The sequence below is a fragment of the Excalfactoria chinensis genome, chromosome 5 (assembly GCF_039878825.1).
Source record: "Excalfactoria chinensis isolate bCotChi1 chromosome 5, bCotChi1.hap2, whole genome shotgun sequence".
Taxonomy (NCBI): domain Eukaryota; kingdom Metazoa; phylum Chordata; class Aves; order Galliformes; family Phasianidae; genus Excalfactoria; species Excalfactoria chinensis.
In genome coordinates, this window is record NC_092829.1 from 24,257,279 (window position 1) to 24,270,347 (window position 13,069).

The following is a 13,069-nucleotide window of genomic DNA, read 5'->3' on the forward strand; positions in this document are numbered from 1 at the left end:
GATATTTCTGACGCCAGCCAGCACTATGATCCGGGTGTGTTTTTCTGTTGTTTTTGTTGCTTTAAATAAACAAGGAAACAGAGACATGCAATGACTCAGGGGCTTGGGAAGGTCATACATGTGTGTGTCAGCTCATATTAGAATTGAGGTTATGTTTTTAAACAGAATGAGTAACATGTACATTGTACACGCATGGTGAACAGTAGCTGTTTTTGCAGGTTTCACACACATTTCATTGTAATCTTCAAAGAAGTCATGACGCATCAGCTCCATTACTTCACACTTCAGTATATGGCCTTATTTCTGTTCCATGACTATGTAAAAATCCTTCTGTCCCAACATGCTTAGGGCTAGCACTAACTAAATGAGCTGGAAATCTTGGTTTTTGAACGTTGTTTATAAGAAAATTACTATGAAAACAAATAATTCCATAAAAATGACTTAGGCAATTGTTATTTCCTTCTGACGAGCTATCCATAGGCTTATTTGCTATGATTTTCCTCATACTAAATACCAGAGAGCAGTCATTTCTGAAGTGGCAGTTCTAGTCTATTCAGGTGCCGTACGCAGAGGGAGTTTGAAACAGCAGCTGACAGGCAGTGCTCTCTGTAGTAAATCCAAATGGAGGATCCTCTCATAACTGCTGAAAACATCTGGGCTGTCCATTCAGCACATGACACTGAAAGTGTAAATCAGACTTTGAACACATATAACAAGTATATAATCTATGGAGCTGAAATTATGTACTGAGCAGTTTTTGTTTGTTTTTGTTTTTTTCCTTTTCAGATTTAATTCAAAGGGAGGACAAATCTCCTCATTATGAGAAGGACAAATCATGAACAAATTCTTATATATTACAAATACGGTTGGACTGGATGATCTTGTAGGTCTTTTCCAACCTTGGTGATTCTATGATTCTATGAAATGAATCACAATGAAAAAAAAATTCCTAATCCATAACTAAAGCTGCAATGCACCTTTTTTAATATTTTATATCTATATATCTAGATATATCTATTTATCTATCTATCTATATATACACATATATCTCACATGGGGAAATTAATGCAACAGGTCATGCAAGTATTTTAGACATTTAGGAACGAAGATGTGTAGCACTAAAAGCTATTGCCAGTATTTTTAAGCACCATACTCCCATTAAAAGTATTTTAAACACTGCATTCCTGTTCTCTGCATGCACAATATTGTATTTTTGACTTTGCTCCACAGTTGCTCTCTAATTTGATAACCTCATCTCCTGCATGGATAATCGCGTACCTACCACAAAGCAGGAAGTGCAGCCTGCAACAAGAGCGAAGCATCTGTTTGCTTTTAGTTCTTAGTAATTACAACTGAAAACTACCATTTGAGTTTGATCTTCAGGTGAAATTCACAGCATTGCTTTAACTGAAACCTATCTTCCTCATGATAAAAAGCAAACTATCACAGGACAGGAGTGGTAAGGTCACGTAACAGATGCGGTTCTCACAAGTTTGTCCTAATTCGGCTGCCGCTTCTATGCCAGTGAAAGTGAAAGAAGATCAAGCTTCTAAATTTAAAGACTGCAGACTCAGTTGTCCCAGTGTGTCATGTCCTTAACTGTAAGCCTTTAAGAAGTCTCGCTTACCTCTGAAGGACGAGCACACAAGGAGACACTTCTAAACCTCATCAGGTCTGAAACAAGTAGCAGAAACAGGGACAAGGGAACTATTGTTTCTTTACTAAGAAAAAAAAAGTACTAAAAATTTTCTGGGGGTGCTATTGCAACACCAAACAGTAAATATGTCTGCGTTTGGCAAGTTTTAGCAGAGCATGCCTGTTACTGCCTTTTTGTTTGGTGTGTAGTTTGTCTAATTACAGGAAATGTCTATGATGTAGGTAGGAATAACATACAATAATCTTTTTTACTGCACTTATATTAATGGGCTTAAATTCCTTAGAAAAACACGTGAGCACGCAGAGATGGAAATCATTTTACATTTCCTCCACACTTTCAGTCCTGCATTTCAGGCACGCTGCAGCTTGCTTCATTTTGTGTCAATATGCAAAACAACCGCATACCTTATTGCAGCAAGCGGCACGGGGCATTTTCTGCCTTGAGACCTGCCACCAGCCAAACACTACAGCTGCAGTAACTCAAACTCACTACAAGATAAGGGCAAGTCACAACTTGCGCTCCGAAGGACCGTTACCCATCCCCGCCCCTCCCCTCGCAATGAATGTACTGCAAGGCCAAGTATAAGGCCGTATTTAAGAAATAAATAATTAAATAGATAAATGTGGCGCGAGTCGAATCGTTCCGTAAGCGTAAAACGAAAACCCCTATGCAGGCCGACAGAGCAGCGGAGCCAGGCCCCCCCGCGGGCACGGCAGGTCCTCCAGCCCGCTTCTCGCCGCCGAAGGCAGCCGAGCCCTCGGGAGGGCAGGCCCAGGCACGGACGCCGAGCTGGCGCCCCGCCGAGGAGGTCTTAAAGACAGGAAGGCGAGTCTGGGGCTTCCTTCAGACGTAGAGAGCTCCACCGAGGCCGGGCACGGCGTGTCACAGGGGAGGGAGGCCCCACGAGCACAGCAGGGAAGCCGCAGGGCCCGCACTCTCCGCCCCCAAGACGCCGACGCCGCAGTGCAACCCAGAGGCGACCGTGCAGGGGGAAGAGCGTGACGCTGACGCGGCGCTACGAGGCAGCGGGGGCCGTACCGGCTTGAGGCCGCTCCCCCGCTTTCGCGCAGGGAGGGGGCGGCGGGAGACGCGGCCATCTCTCACAGCGCCCCCAGCGGCAGCGCGGCCAGCCGCCGGCTCCTCCCCGCAGCCGCGGCGCGGTTCCCTTCCCCTCCTCCCACCAATCCCGTACCGGGCGGAGCGCCATGGATGCCGCTGGCTGCCGTCTGCTCCGGCGGTTGGGCCGCTGCCGCCGCTTCGCCTTTTCCCTCGCCTCCCCGCGGCGCTGAGGAAAGGTCGGCTCTGGCGAAAGGGCTCCGGGAAGCCGAGGTGAGCGATGGGGGAGGGAGAGGCGCGGGTTAAACCTTTATCGGTGCCTTCCGCGAGCCACCGGGGCCGGCTCACCCCGCGAGGCCTGCGGCTCGCCGAGAACTCGAGCGTCGCCGCCCGGCCCGGCTGTTCGGTGTCGGCAGGCCGGGGGAAGCGGGGGCCGAGACCGCGGCCGGGAGGCGGCGGGTCCCATCCGGGCCTCCTGCAGGAGACCCCGGGGCGGTGCTGCCCGGAGCCCCTCGGGCCGGTGCGGGGTGGCGCGAGGAGGCGGTGTGAGGGCCGCTGCGGGGTGGAAGGCCGCGAAAATCCCCTCGTGCTGGGCCGGAGCCGCTGGGGGTGCGCGAGGGCCCGGGCCGGCGCCGAGTGTGGGTGAGGGCCGCCGCGGCCTGGCCCTTGCCGGGGCCGCCCTCCCAGGAGCCCGGCGCTGCCCCGCTTGCTGCTCGGCTCTTCACTGCCGTCCGCTCCCGGCCCCCCGACGGCAGGTGCTGCGTTAGTCTTAGTCAGCTCTCGCTGCCTCTCCTAAATGTCTCTGCCTTCACCCCTTCTTCCTTCCCTCCTCCCCAACACCCCCAGACCCCGTTTGAGGTTAATCATTTAATCGCATTAAGGAGACTACTATAACTACAAGACGATCTCGGTTGTTATTTTATTTAGTCTAGAAGGAAAAATACAGGCTCTAAACAGCTCGGTATTGTAGGCAACCTTTGAAGTATAGAAAACGATTTTAGTAACATGGATTACTTTTTATAGTTTGCAATCCAGCAAGATTGGAGCAAAACCAAAATATTTGTAGCGGCAAGCAGTTTTTGAGTTATCTGAAATCTCTTTATGGCTTTAAATGGTAAAAAATCATATTTACTCTACTTTGTTTTTGTCACATCTTGGGATTCTAAGCTGTTGTGAAGCAGCACTGCTAGTTCCATGTCCTTTTCTCCGTGTAACACCAACATCTGCCTCTTCTTTGTGAATTCTCATCTGCCCTTGGTGGAGTTATGTTTTAACTATTAACTCATTAGCAGCAAGTAAACAAGACAGCAGACTTTGTTCGGATCCAGCCTCTTCCTCCCTCCTCTCCCACATGTGTGAGGGCCCTGTCCAGTATTTTGTGCTTTCCCATGGGTTTGGTGAACTTGCCCTTCTTTTTTTTTTCTCTTTTTTTCCCTTCTTAAAAAGCTGTGGTAAAAACCTTCCTTTTATATTTAGTTTGAAGTTGGTTGAGAACATTTGCTCTGATTTTTATTAAAAAACGTGGTTTTGCCTGCTTACGGATCAGAAATACTTCCTAGCATTTTTAAGGGACTTTTTTTTGGTCTTCAGCTCACATGTACGACTGCGGCACTGGGCCAACAAATAATGTTGTTTCCCTTATAAGTACATGAATTATTTTAATTATTCACTGTGCTTAAAAAAAAATGTGGCAAGTGAATGTTTTATTCGTTAAAAAAGGAAACTTAAAAACAGAAGTGATCCTGAAATTGTCTTTTTTTCTCCTTTGACTTAAAGGAGCTTCTTTTTATTATGTTTCAGAGGTATTTTAAAGGGTGAAGTGCTCATAAAAGTTTTGTGGAGATTTTTTTCAGTTCATCTCAATTTCTTTTTTTCGTGCAGTCTGATTTTCATTTGAAATACGGCTTTTGGTGTCTTTTTGTGTTGGAATAGTTGAGTGGAGAGAGAACCCATCTTCCAGGAAGTTGAGTGACTTATGAAAAAGAGGTGTTAAGGGGAATGGAATAGGCACGATGGCATTGTTTGTATTTGAATTACCTCTGAAAACAAGCAAAATAGTTAAGCATGTTTTTGTTTTTTTTTCTATTTGTCTTTTAAATTTTGAGTTATTTATGAGAGAAGGCTTTAAGTCTTGCTTGTCAACTGGATCCAGAGATTTGTTTCCAAGAAAGTGGAGCAAATACATTATGGTTGACTCGTAAAGCTTAAAAAATTAAAAAAGAAAAAAAGAAAAAAAGATGGCTGGTCAGATATTGGGAAGTTGTCTTCATGTCAGCCTGAAACTGACAGTGTGTTTTAGAGGAGGGCAAATGCAAAATACTGTGAAGATAATTGTTTGTTTTTTCCTCTTTCCAGGTGAAAGCTGCAGGAGCCTGGGGCTGCTGAAGAGAGGGATTAATCCTGTTCAACTTTATCTGACTTGAACAATTAAAGGATATTTTTGGTAGTTTTAAATTTAAGCAGAGGCAGCTTTTTTTTTTTTTTTTTTTGGATTTTGCTTTTTTCTTTTTGGGAAGCCATGGCTGATGTGGACCCAGACACGTTGCTGGAATGGCTGCAGATGGGGCAGGGGGATGAAAGGGATATGCAGCTGATAGCACTGGAACAGCTATGCATGCTACTTCTGATGTCAGACAACGTGGATCGCTGTTTTGAAACGTAAGTAGTTTTGCCTTTCATTTATGGTGTGCTGTTTTTCTCTTTTGATAGCTGTATATAACCTTAAGTATTCACGGCACTCAACATTGTTGAAATTTAACATTCCAAACTTGAGAAACTTTTGGCTTTGCAAATGGTGTCCAGACCTGAGTATCTGTTATGAAATGAAGTGTCTGCTAATGTGCAAAGTACTGTTTTCTAATTACAAACGTAGTGCCATGTGAGTGATTCACGGTGCCTGTTCTGACTCATGGTTTGATTGTTTAATTTAAATAAACGAATTCAGAGTTGCAGCATAGAAGAATTTATTTTACCTAATGCTGCCAGAGGAAAAAAAAAGCTTTTTATGAGTTACAACAGTAATGATCAATTTTATATATATCCATAAAGGGTGTTCATACTTTTGCAGTGTTTCTCTTAAGAGTTTTTTTAAGCTTTGCAGACCAAAAAGAATCACAGGTATTATCTACTTTTTTCAGAAGTATTTTGCCCTTTCTTTGTAGAAGGTTGGGTCTTTGGACTGCTGTTTCTTGTCTCATCTGTACACCTAGTATCAGTCCTTGTTCTCACTCCTTTCTTGTATTTGTCACAAAGTGCTGAGGTAACCACTTCTGTTGCTGTGCCTTTGTTACATTACTTCCTGTGAGTAGTGTGGAAAGGAGGTAGTAAAAACAATTGGAGTTCTTAGCATTTATTAGCAGTTAATTAGCAGTGTTACTTTTTTGTTTGGATTTTTTGTTTGTTTTAGAATTCTTTTCATCACCTTCCTGTATCTGCTCCGTAATCTGATGTGTCTGTAGGTCTGTAGTGTTAGTGGTTTGTTTGTTTGTTTGTTTTTTCTTACCTAGTTCATATTTTGATCCTCTTTCTTCTCTCTTCCTTTCCACCTTTTTGTCCTTAGTCTCAGTTTCCTTTCTTTTGCTTCTCATGCTATGCCTGGCATCTTTCACAATTACTTTGCTTTGTTGGTGTGTAGGTTTAGGATCATTTAGGAGTCTACCCATAAAGAGGAGAGCAGCTTTCAGACTGCTAGGAAAGGCCATTCATCCTTCATGACTGCTTGTATTTCAAGAAGTGTAAAATTTATGCGTCATACATAAAACTAGGATTTTTGATAGTTGTGGAATGCTGCTCAAAGTTCTATATGCTGCTTTAGAACTTGAAGATGGGTGAGCCTGGCCTTGAAGGCCTTATGGGGTGAAATTTTGGAACTGAAAGAGATAGTAGGGTGGTGCATTGGACTTTGTACCTGTCCCTGTGGACACTGCTGTGTTTTCAGCTAATTTAGTGACTTATTAATTTACCCCTATCGAAAAAGGAATTTGTTAATTTAGAATGATTTATTTTTATTTTATTTTTTTATGCCAAATTTAAGGAAACTTTCTACTTCAGCATATTTGATCTTGAACACAAACAGAATGATGGGAATAAGCATTTGAAACCTCTGTATCTTTGTAAATCAGGAACAAAACGTCAGCTTTTAAGATATAAAGCAGTTGTGGGCTTTGTATCTTTTCTTGGAGCAGACTTTTGTCTCAAAATACACGAATTCAGCAGTCCCAAGTGCTTTTTTTTTCCTTTTGTTTTTTTTATTATACATAAGGAATACAATAATATCACGGTGCTGTGGTTTTAAAGTCAGTTCTAATGTATGAAAGAGGCAAGGTTTTAAAATACCTTTTAGCATTTTTTTTTTGGTTTGTATTGAGTTTCAATATAATTCTGCTGGTCTTCTCATTAGTTGATTTTTATTTTTTTCCTGTTGAAAACTTCCCTTAAGCAGAAAACTGAAGAGAATAAAATGTGAGTGAAGAAGATATTATCGAGGTTTCCTGCCAGTCTGTGTGATCTTTACAGTAAAGTTTCAACTGCTACTTCTAGTTGGCACTGTTAGTACACTGATGGTGGTGATTCTGTGGTGTTGGGTGTGCTAGCAGTAGTTAATCACCTTTCAAAGGGCTACTGCTCCCATTTATCATCACTTGCTGCTGCTCATTACATGCACTAAGGAAGCTGGGTAGTTTTCTGCTCTTATAGTGCATAAAAGCAGAATATAGAGGCTGGTAACCGCTAAAGATGGAACAGCATGGCTGCAAATATGGGAGAAGCAGAGAGAAGTGTCCACTCTTTGGTGGACTTCACTTTTCACACACTCTTTTCCCACACTCTTTTCATTAGGCTGTATCAGCCTACATTTCAAGGTGACTTTCTTTATTTTGAGGCTCCTAGTAAGAAATTGAAAAGTATTTTTAAAATCTTTTCCAAATGAGTTCAAGAAGCCAGCGTTGTCACATCCTGGGAGAGAACAGTGAAAATAATATCAAGGATTATTTTTAAGTTGCTATTCAGTAATGCTTTTAAAGAAATAGAAGGGCGTATCTGACAGCACCATTACAAAACACATTTGCCAGTAACTAGTTTTCAAAATGGTTTTAGTGTATGCATGATTTAGAATGTGGACACATTTTTCTGGTAATAAAATCCCCAATCTGCAGGCATTAATGTTTTCTGTTCTCTTAAGGAGGGCATTCCCAAATTTTTGTATGCCGTGCAGATGTTATTTCAAGGTCTGTAAACTGTTTACTGCTATTTGTGACATTGACTAACAAAATTTCTAAGGAAATCTTTCATCTATTGAATTGAACAATCAGAAGGTGGCATTTAGAAATGGTGAATGTATGAGAGAATAAAGTAAAAGTTATTTCAGGCATCAGCGAGAGTGACTTTGATTATTTAGTACCAGTCCTCTTTGACACAAGAAATCATTTGCTTTTACAACATCGGAAAAAGTTCATACTTCTGCTGAAGTACATCTGGTGATTAAAAGCTGCATATGGTGAGGACTGACAGTGAAACAGGCACATGAAAAATATTGACATGAATGCCATGCCTTTTCCTTGAAAGCACAGCATTGTTTCCAGAAAAATTTCTGCAGTCCTTTATGTGCCATTATATGCAGTCTCACTGAGCAAGAATGGTCGCAAACAGAAATAACTAAAATAAATTTTAAAGAAAAAAATGGTGGGTTCACGTCGTTGTACTGCAATATTGCAGAGAAGTAATAGAGCTGCTTTGTAAACATTCTCAATGAAATGGTGCATTCTGAAGTTAATAATTTGTTTGTTTGCGCAAAAATGGTGGATATTGAAACTAATCTTTCTGACCAGGTTGAAAAAATGAAAGTAGTCAGAACTGCACGATGCTGCATTTTGTGAAGTACTGTAGCAGTATCACAACAAGTGGGTGTGCATCCAGTGTCAGATAATAGTACCAAATAATTGGTGTTTCTTTAGTCTTCCCTGGATTTATAAATTGCATCTAATTAAATTGCTTTTAGCATTACTCATGGGTAAGCATTAAAATCAATCAGTGGCATAATCATCTTCTGGTGATAATGAGTCACAGCCCCTATTAGTCATTTAACATGAAGTATGGCTAACACTTCCACAGCAGCAACAGCCGGTCCTGTGAGCTGTGGAAACTCAGTGAGTGAATAGAAGTGGTTTTGCAAAGTCATTGAATGTGGGAACAGCAAAACTCATTAGGTGTCAGTCCCAAATGGTAGTCAAATGGTGTTTGATTGAGTCAACTTTGACAGGAGTTCCAAATGTATGTTTTCTATGAATATTATTGAAATAGTATTTTTGTTTGACTTCTTACAGGTAATTTTAATGACGTTTAGTTACAGTCCTATATTAACTAATACTAGTTACAGTCCTCCATTATTAATACAGGCCTTTTCCAAACATGTGGCAACTTTTCTTCATCCCCTTTTGTGTCACTCCATTTTGGTGAACTATAATGGAAACTCCTCAGACACAGGTTTTGTGGTGCTGTTTTCTTTATCTGTAAAAGTTAAGTGCTTAGCGAGAAAGATGTTATTTATTTTCTTAAATTCTAAAAAAACACTTGTAAAACAAGGCAGTAGTATAACAATCAGTAAAACCTGTGTAAAAGCTTTCCTACTGTGTAAAGAGACAAAATAAGCCAATTAATGGGTGTGTGTTGCTATGCAGAGCAGCACTGAGCACCTGATGATGGAAGATGTCTACCATTTTGGCTCTACCCTGAGTCACCGCTGACTTAGTCAACACTGCGGTGTCAGGAGTTATTCACTTATTTTACAAATACAAACAAAAATTCCAGAAAAGATCTGAATTCAGAGCTCTGGCACATAAAACAGAACTCCTTTCAGGTTTTGGGCTTGTTTGTTTTGTTTTTAAGATGAAATATGTTAGTTCTAATTGATGATACATTACACCTTGTTCTTTCATGAAGTATGTACTCACTAGAGATAAGGTGCATTTCCGCCATAGATTTGTTAATGTGTAGTAACAAGTGTAAGATAAACTTCTAGTGGAAAAAGTCTCGTTTGATATGACCTAGTGAGACTGTGGAAAAGTTCAGCTGGACATCAGCCTGATGGCTCACAAGTACAGACTCCTTTGTTTGTCATGAATTTGCTTTAGGCTGCTTGACTTGTAACAACAAAAAAATCTGCTTGGTGGTGCATAGTGGAGAGAAAATTCCAAAATGGGAGAGCAGCTCAGTATTCTTTGTGTGCTATTTTTGTTTAGTAAGTAATTGTATAACCCCAGTAAGTCGAAATTAGATGCAGAACAGAAAAGCAATTTTTCTTGTAGAGATAGGGGTAGGAATTTGAAATGCTATTTTTTAGACCTATTTTTAAAGTTTGTTTTGTCTGTAAAGGCATCTTTGTAATTTAGACAGTGCTAAAGTGCCTTTTCACAGACCATCATGATAAAACTGATGGGCTGAGAGGGCAGCTCTACCCATTTGGAAAGTCATTTGTGATGTTTGTCCCTTACAGGTTTGCCAGATGTTTTTGGTTGTTGTTTATTTGTTTGAAGTTGTGTCACTCCCATAAGTGGTTTGTGGATTCTTTTTTTCCTCTTTTTTTGTTGTTGTTGTTGAGTGCAGCCACTAGTAAATGGGGGTAAGTTTTGCTGGCAACTATAAGCTACCATTTTTTGTTGATTTAAACCACGCGAAGCACAAGGTCTTAGTGAGTTATTGGTTTGAGCTAATGCAGTTATCTTGCTCATTAAATGAAATTTTGTAAGTTTTACAATGGCAACAATCATGTGATTCCCATTAACTTGTTGCCTTCTAATGAAGGCAGAGGATGTGGCAGCAGTGGAATGCCAGTGCTGTAGTTCCCTACTCTGTGGGTAGACTTCAGTGTAGTGGGATCTTCAGCACTCCACAGATCTCCTTTTTGGGATGGGAAGTACAGAGATAGTAGGGGTATGTGCTGTATTTTGCAGGGAGATGTCATGTTACAGCACAATGCTTAGAGCTATTTCTGACTTTTAAGGCTATCTGTTTTTTGTTGGCACTTGGTTTGAATTTTTCTAGTTTATTTTTGCAGTGGTAGAGAGTTTTAACATATGAGCCTCTCTTTGGTTGCTCTTTGTAAAATGGGAATTACGGTCTCTTCACAGATGTTACAGAGATTAACTAAACTTGTCTCCTCATTTTGAAAACCTTCATGGTAACAAGTGCTGGAGGGGAATATTAGGTCAGCTAGATGTCTATCCTTTGTAGATATCCCTTTATTTCTGTTGGATCCTCCTGAATTGAGCATCTTGTTTGACGGAATCACTTTGTGGAGTTAACGTGCCAGAGCTTGCTGTTGTGGTCTGCCCTGGGCAGTCAGTGCCCCTTTTCCTCATGGATTGCAAGTCAGTAGCATTGTCACTGTGAATATACTTACAAGCACACGGATCTGGTCGGCTACTGATCTTATTCCGCCTCTCTAGCTCTTCAGCCTAGAAATATTTTCCGTCCTTGACTTCAACCGTGCTGTTTACAGTAGTACACTTCTCTGACTGCTACCAGTTATCCAGAATTCAGTCAGGCGTTTACAAAACATTGTATGTGAAGCACCATCTTAGTTATTTCTCCTCAGATTTGCTTTCCAGGATCTGATTACTCACTTTTTAGGTATTACTTGATATATTACCTAGACTGAGATTAAAAAAAAAAAAAAAAAAAAAAAAAAAAATTGTGTGTTTTCAAAGTGTATTTTGTTTAAATGATCCTGTGCCTCTAGTCCAGACAGTGTGTGCAGACGATGTGCAGTTAGGACTGAGCACAAGTGCTGGCAGGCAGCTGAGCTTGGTTTTCTGCCACAAGTCACATGTCTGGGACCAGGAGTCTGAAGCCAAAGGCTTTGTCAGGCGGTGAGGACTCTGTCAACTGAATACAGCAGTCACTTGAATTGGCTAATGCACTGTAATGCTGGAAGCAGCAGTGTTAGCTGTTGGGTTGGAAAGGTGAAGTTGCTTGGATTTGTGTTTAAACTCAACAGTAGTCTTTAAACTACCAGTGTTGTTGCTACTGTAGGCAAAACTTTTGGATGTGCTTAAAATATGAAAAGTGGTTGCAGAAATGAATTTACAGTGACTGTTTTTTACTTCCTGTGTATCTTCATAGACTGGCAAGCTGCAAGAGAGCTGAGTCACTTCATTTGTGTTTAAGAAGCTTCCTGCTATGGCTGTATAAGAGTTATGTATTCTTATGGATGCTCCTGTTTGTGCAGGATGGGGGAGAGACTGAGGCATAAGCGTTGGTGTATGCAGTTGTGCTGATACAGTGCCATACATTTTTCTAGCCTTTCTTGACATCTTGTCAGTATGATTGCAGTGTTTTGAAAATGTTTAGCTCTGAACTTCAAAGCTACTTATTTGCTTATGTTAGGCATTATTTTCTAGTATGAAAGAATGAAAACTGTTACAAAAAGATTTTTTTCCTGTATTAAAGGAAACACTGCTTTTTGTTTGTTCCATTGCAGATAGACATTCTGAACAGTTACTTTTTTCAACTTTGAAGCAGCAGTTTATTTATTTGCTGTGGTAATTTCTTTTTTTTCTGCTTTATGTTAATTCTTTTAGTTCATATATGACATTAGGAAATACTGCTTTTTCAAAAGAGTGGTCATGTGCTGGAATGGGCTGCCCAGGGAGGTGGTGGAGTCCACCACACCAGGGATGGACCAACCACACCAGGGATGTGGTTTGGTGAGAACTATTGGGGATGGCTGGACTGTTGGCCTGGATGATTTTGTAGGTCTTCTCCAACCTTGGTGATTTTGTGGTTCTGTACAGCCTATATGAAAACAACATGGTAAAATCAGTTTTGACACTGAGATACTTCAAGATTAGAAATGATGTGCTTGCTTTCCCCCCCACCCCCCCCCCCACCCCCAGTAGGAGTTGAGGCCTGCGATAATGAAAGGTTATTGTTCTTTTCTCTTAGATCTGCAAAGCATCATCAGTTGGAACCTGTTTCAATTGCTGTCCCATCCAGTCCTGTCCATTTGGTGCAATAATTACACCCTCAACTTCTCTGCTGCTGAGCATTCAGCAGTCTTATTATTCTTCCAGTGCTTTCTAGAGGTGAATTCAGCATGTGGCCACTGTCATACAGATACTCCTGAATGGTTTGCTTTGCTACCTATCAGAGGACACTTCCGTTCTGAGCAGTTTTAGATGGAACATCACTACAGTCTATGTAATTGATGGACCTAATCTTCAGTAGCAAATATTTAACAGGTCTCTTTCTTCTATGCTAGCCTGCCTAAGGAAGCCAGGATCCTTAAGGAAGGATTTATCTTGGACTTAAAGCTTGACGTACATGGCTTGTCTGACTCCCTATTTGGTTCCTGCTGGTGTT

At 41.2% G+C, this 13,069-nt stretch overlaps 1 protein-coding gene across 8 annotated transcripts in view; it reads left to right on the forward strand.

The window, feature by feature from the left end:
• Positions 1–2,789: 2,789 nt before the first annotated feature.
• HECTD1 (HECT domain E3 ubiquitin protein ligase 1) overlaps positions 2,790–13,069 on the forward strand; it is a 57,582-nt gene continuing 47,302 nt past the window's right edge. For 5 of the 8 annotated variants that reach the window (XM_072337515.1, XM_072337523.1, XM_072337520.1 and 2 more), the window contains exons 1-2: positions 2,846–2,986; positions 5,069–5,371. In XM_072337515.1, the coding sequence (XP_072193616.1) occupies positions 5,232–5,371 (140 nt within the window). In that variant the 5' untranslated portion in view covers positions 2,846–2,986; positions 5,069–5,231. Of the gene's footprint in view, positions 2,987–5,068; positions 5,372–13,069 lie in introns of all 8 variants that reach the window. The other 3 variants (XM_072337519.1, XM_072337522.1, XM_072337517.1) reach the window with 2 other exon arrangements.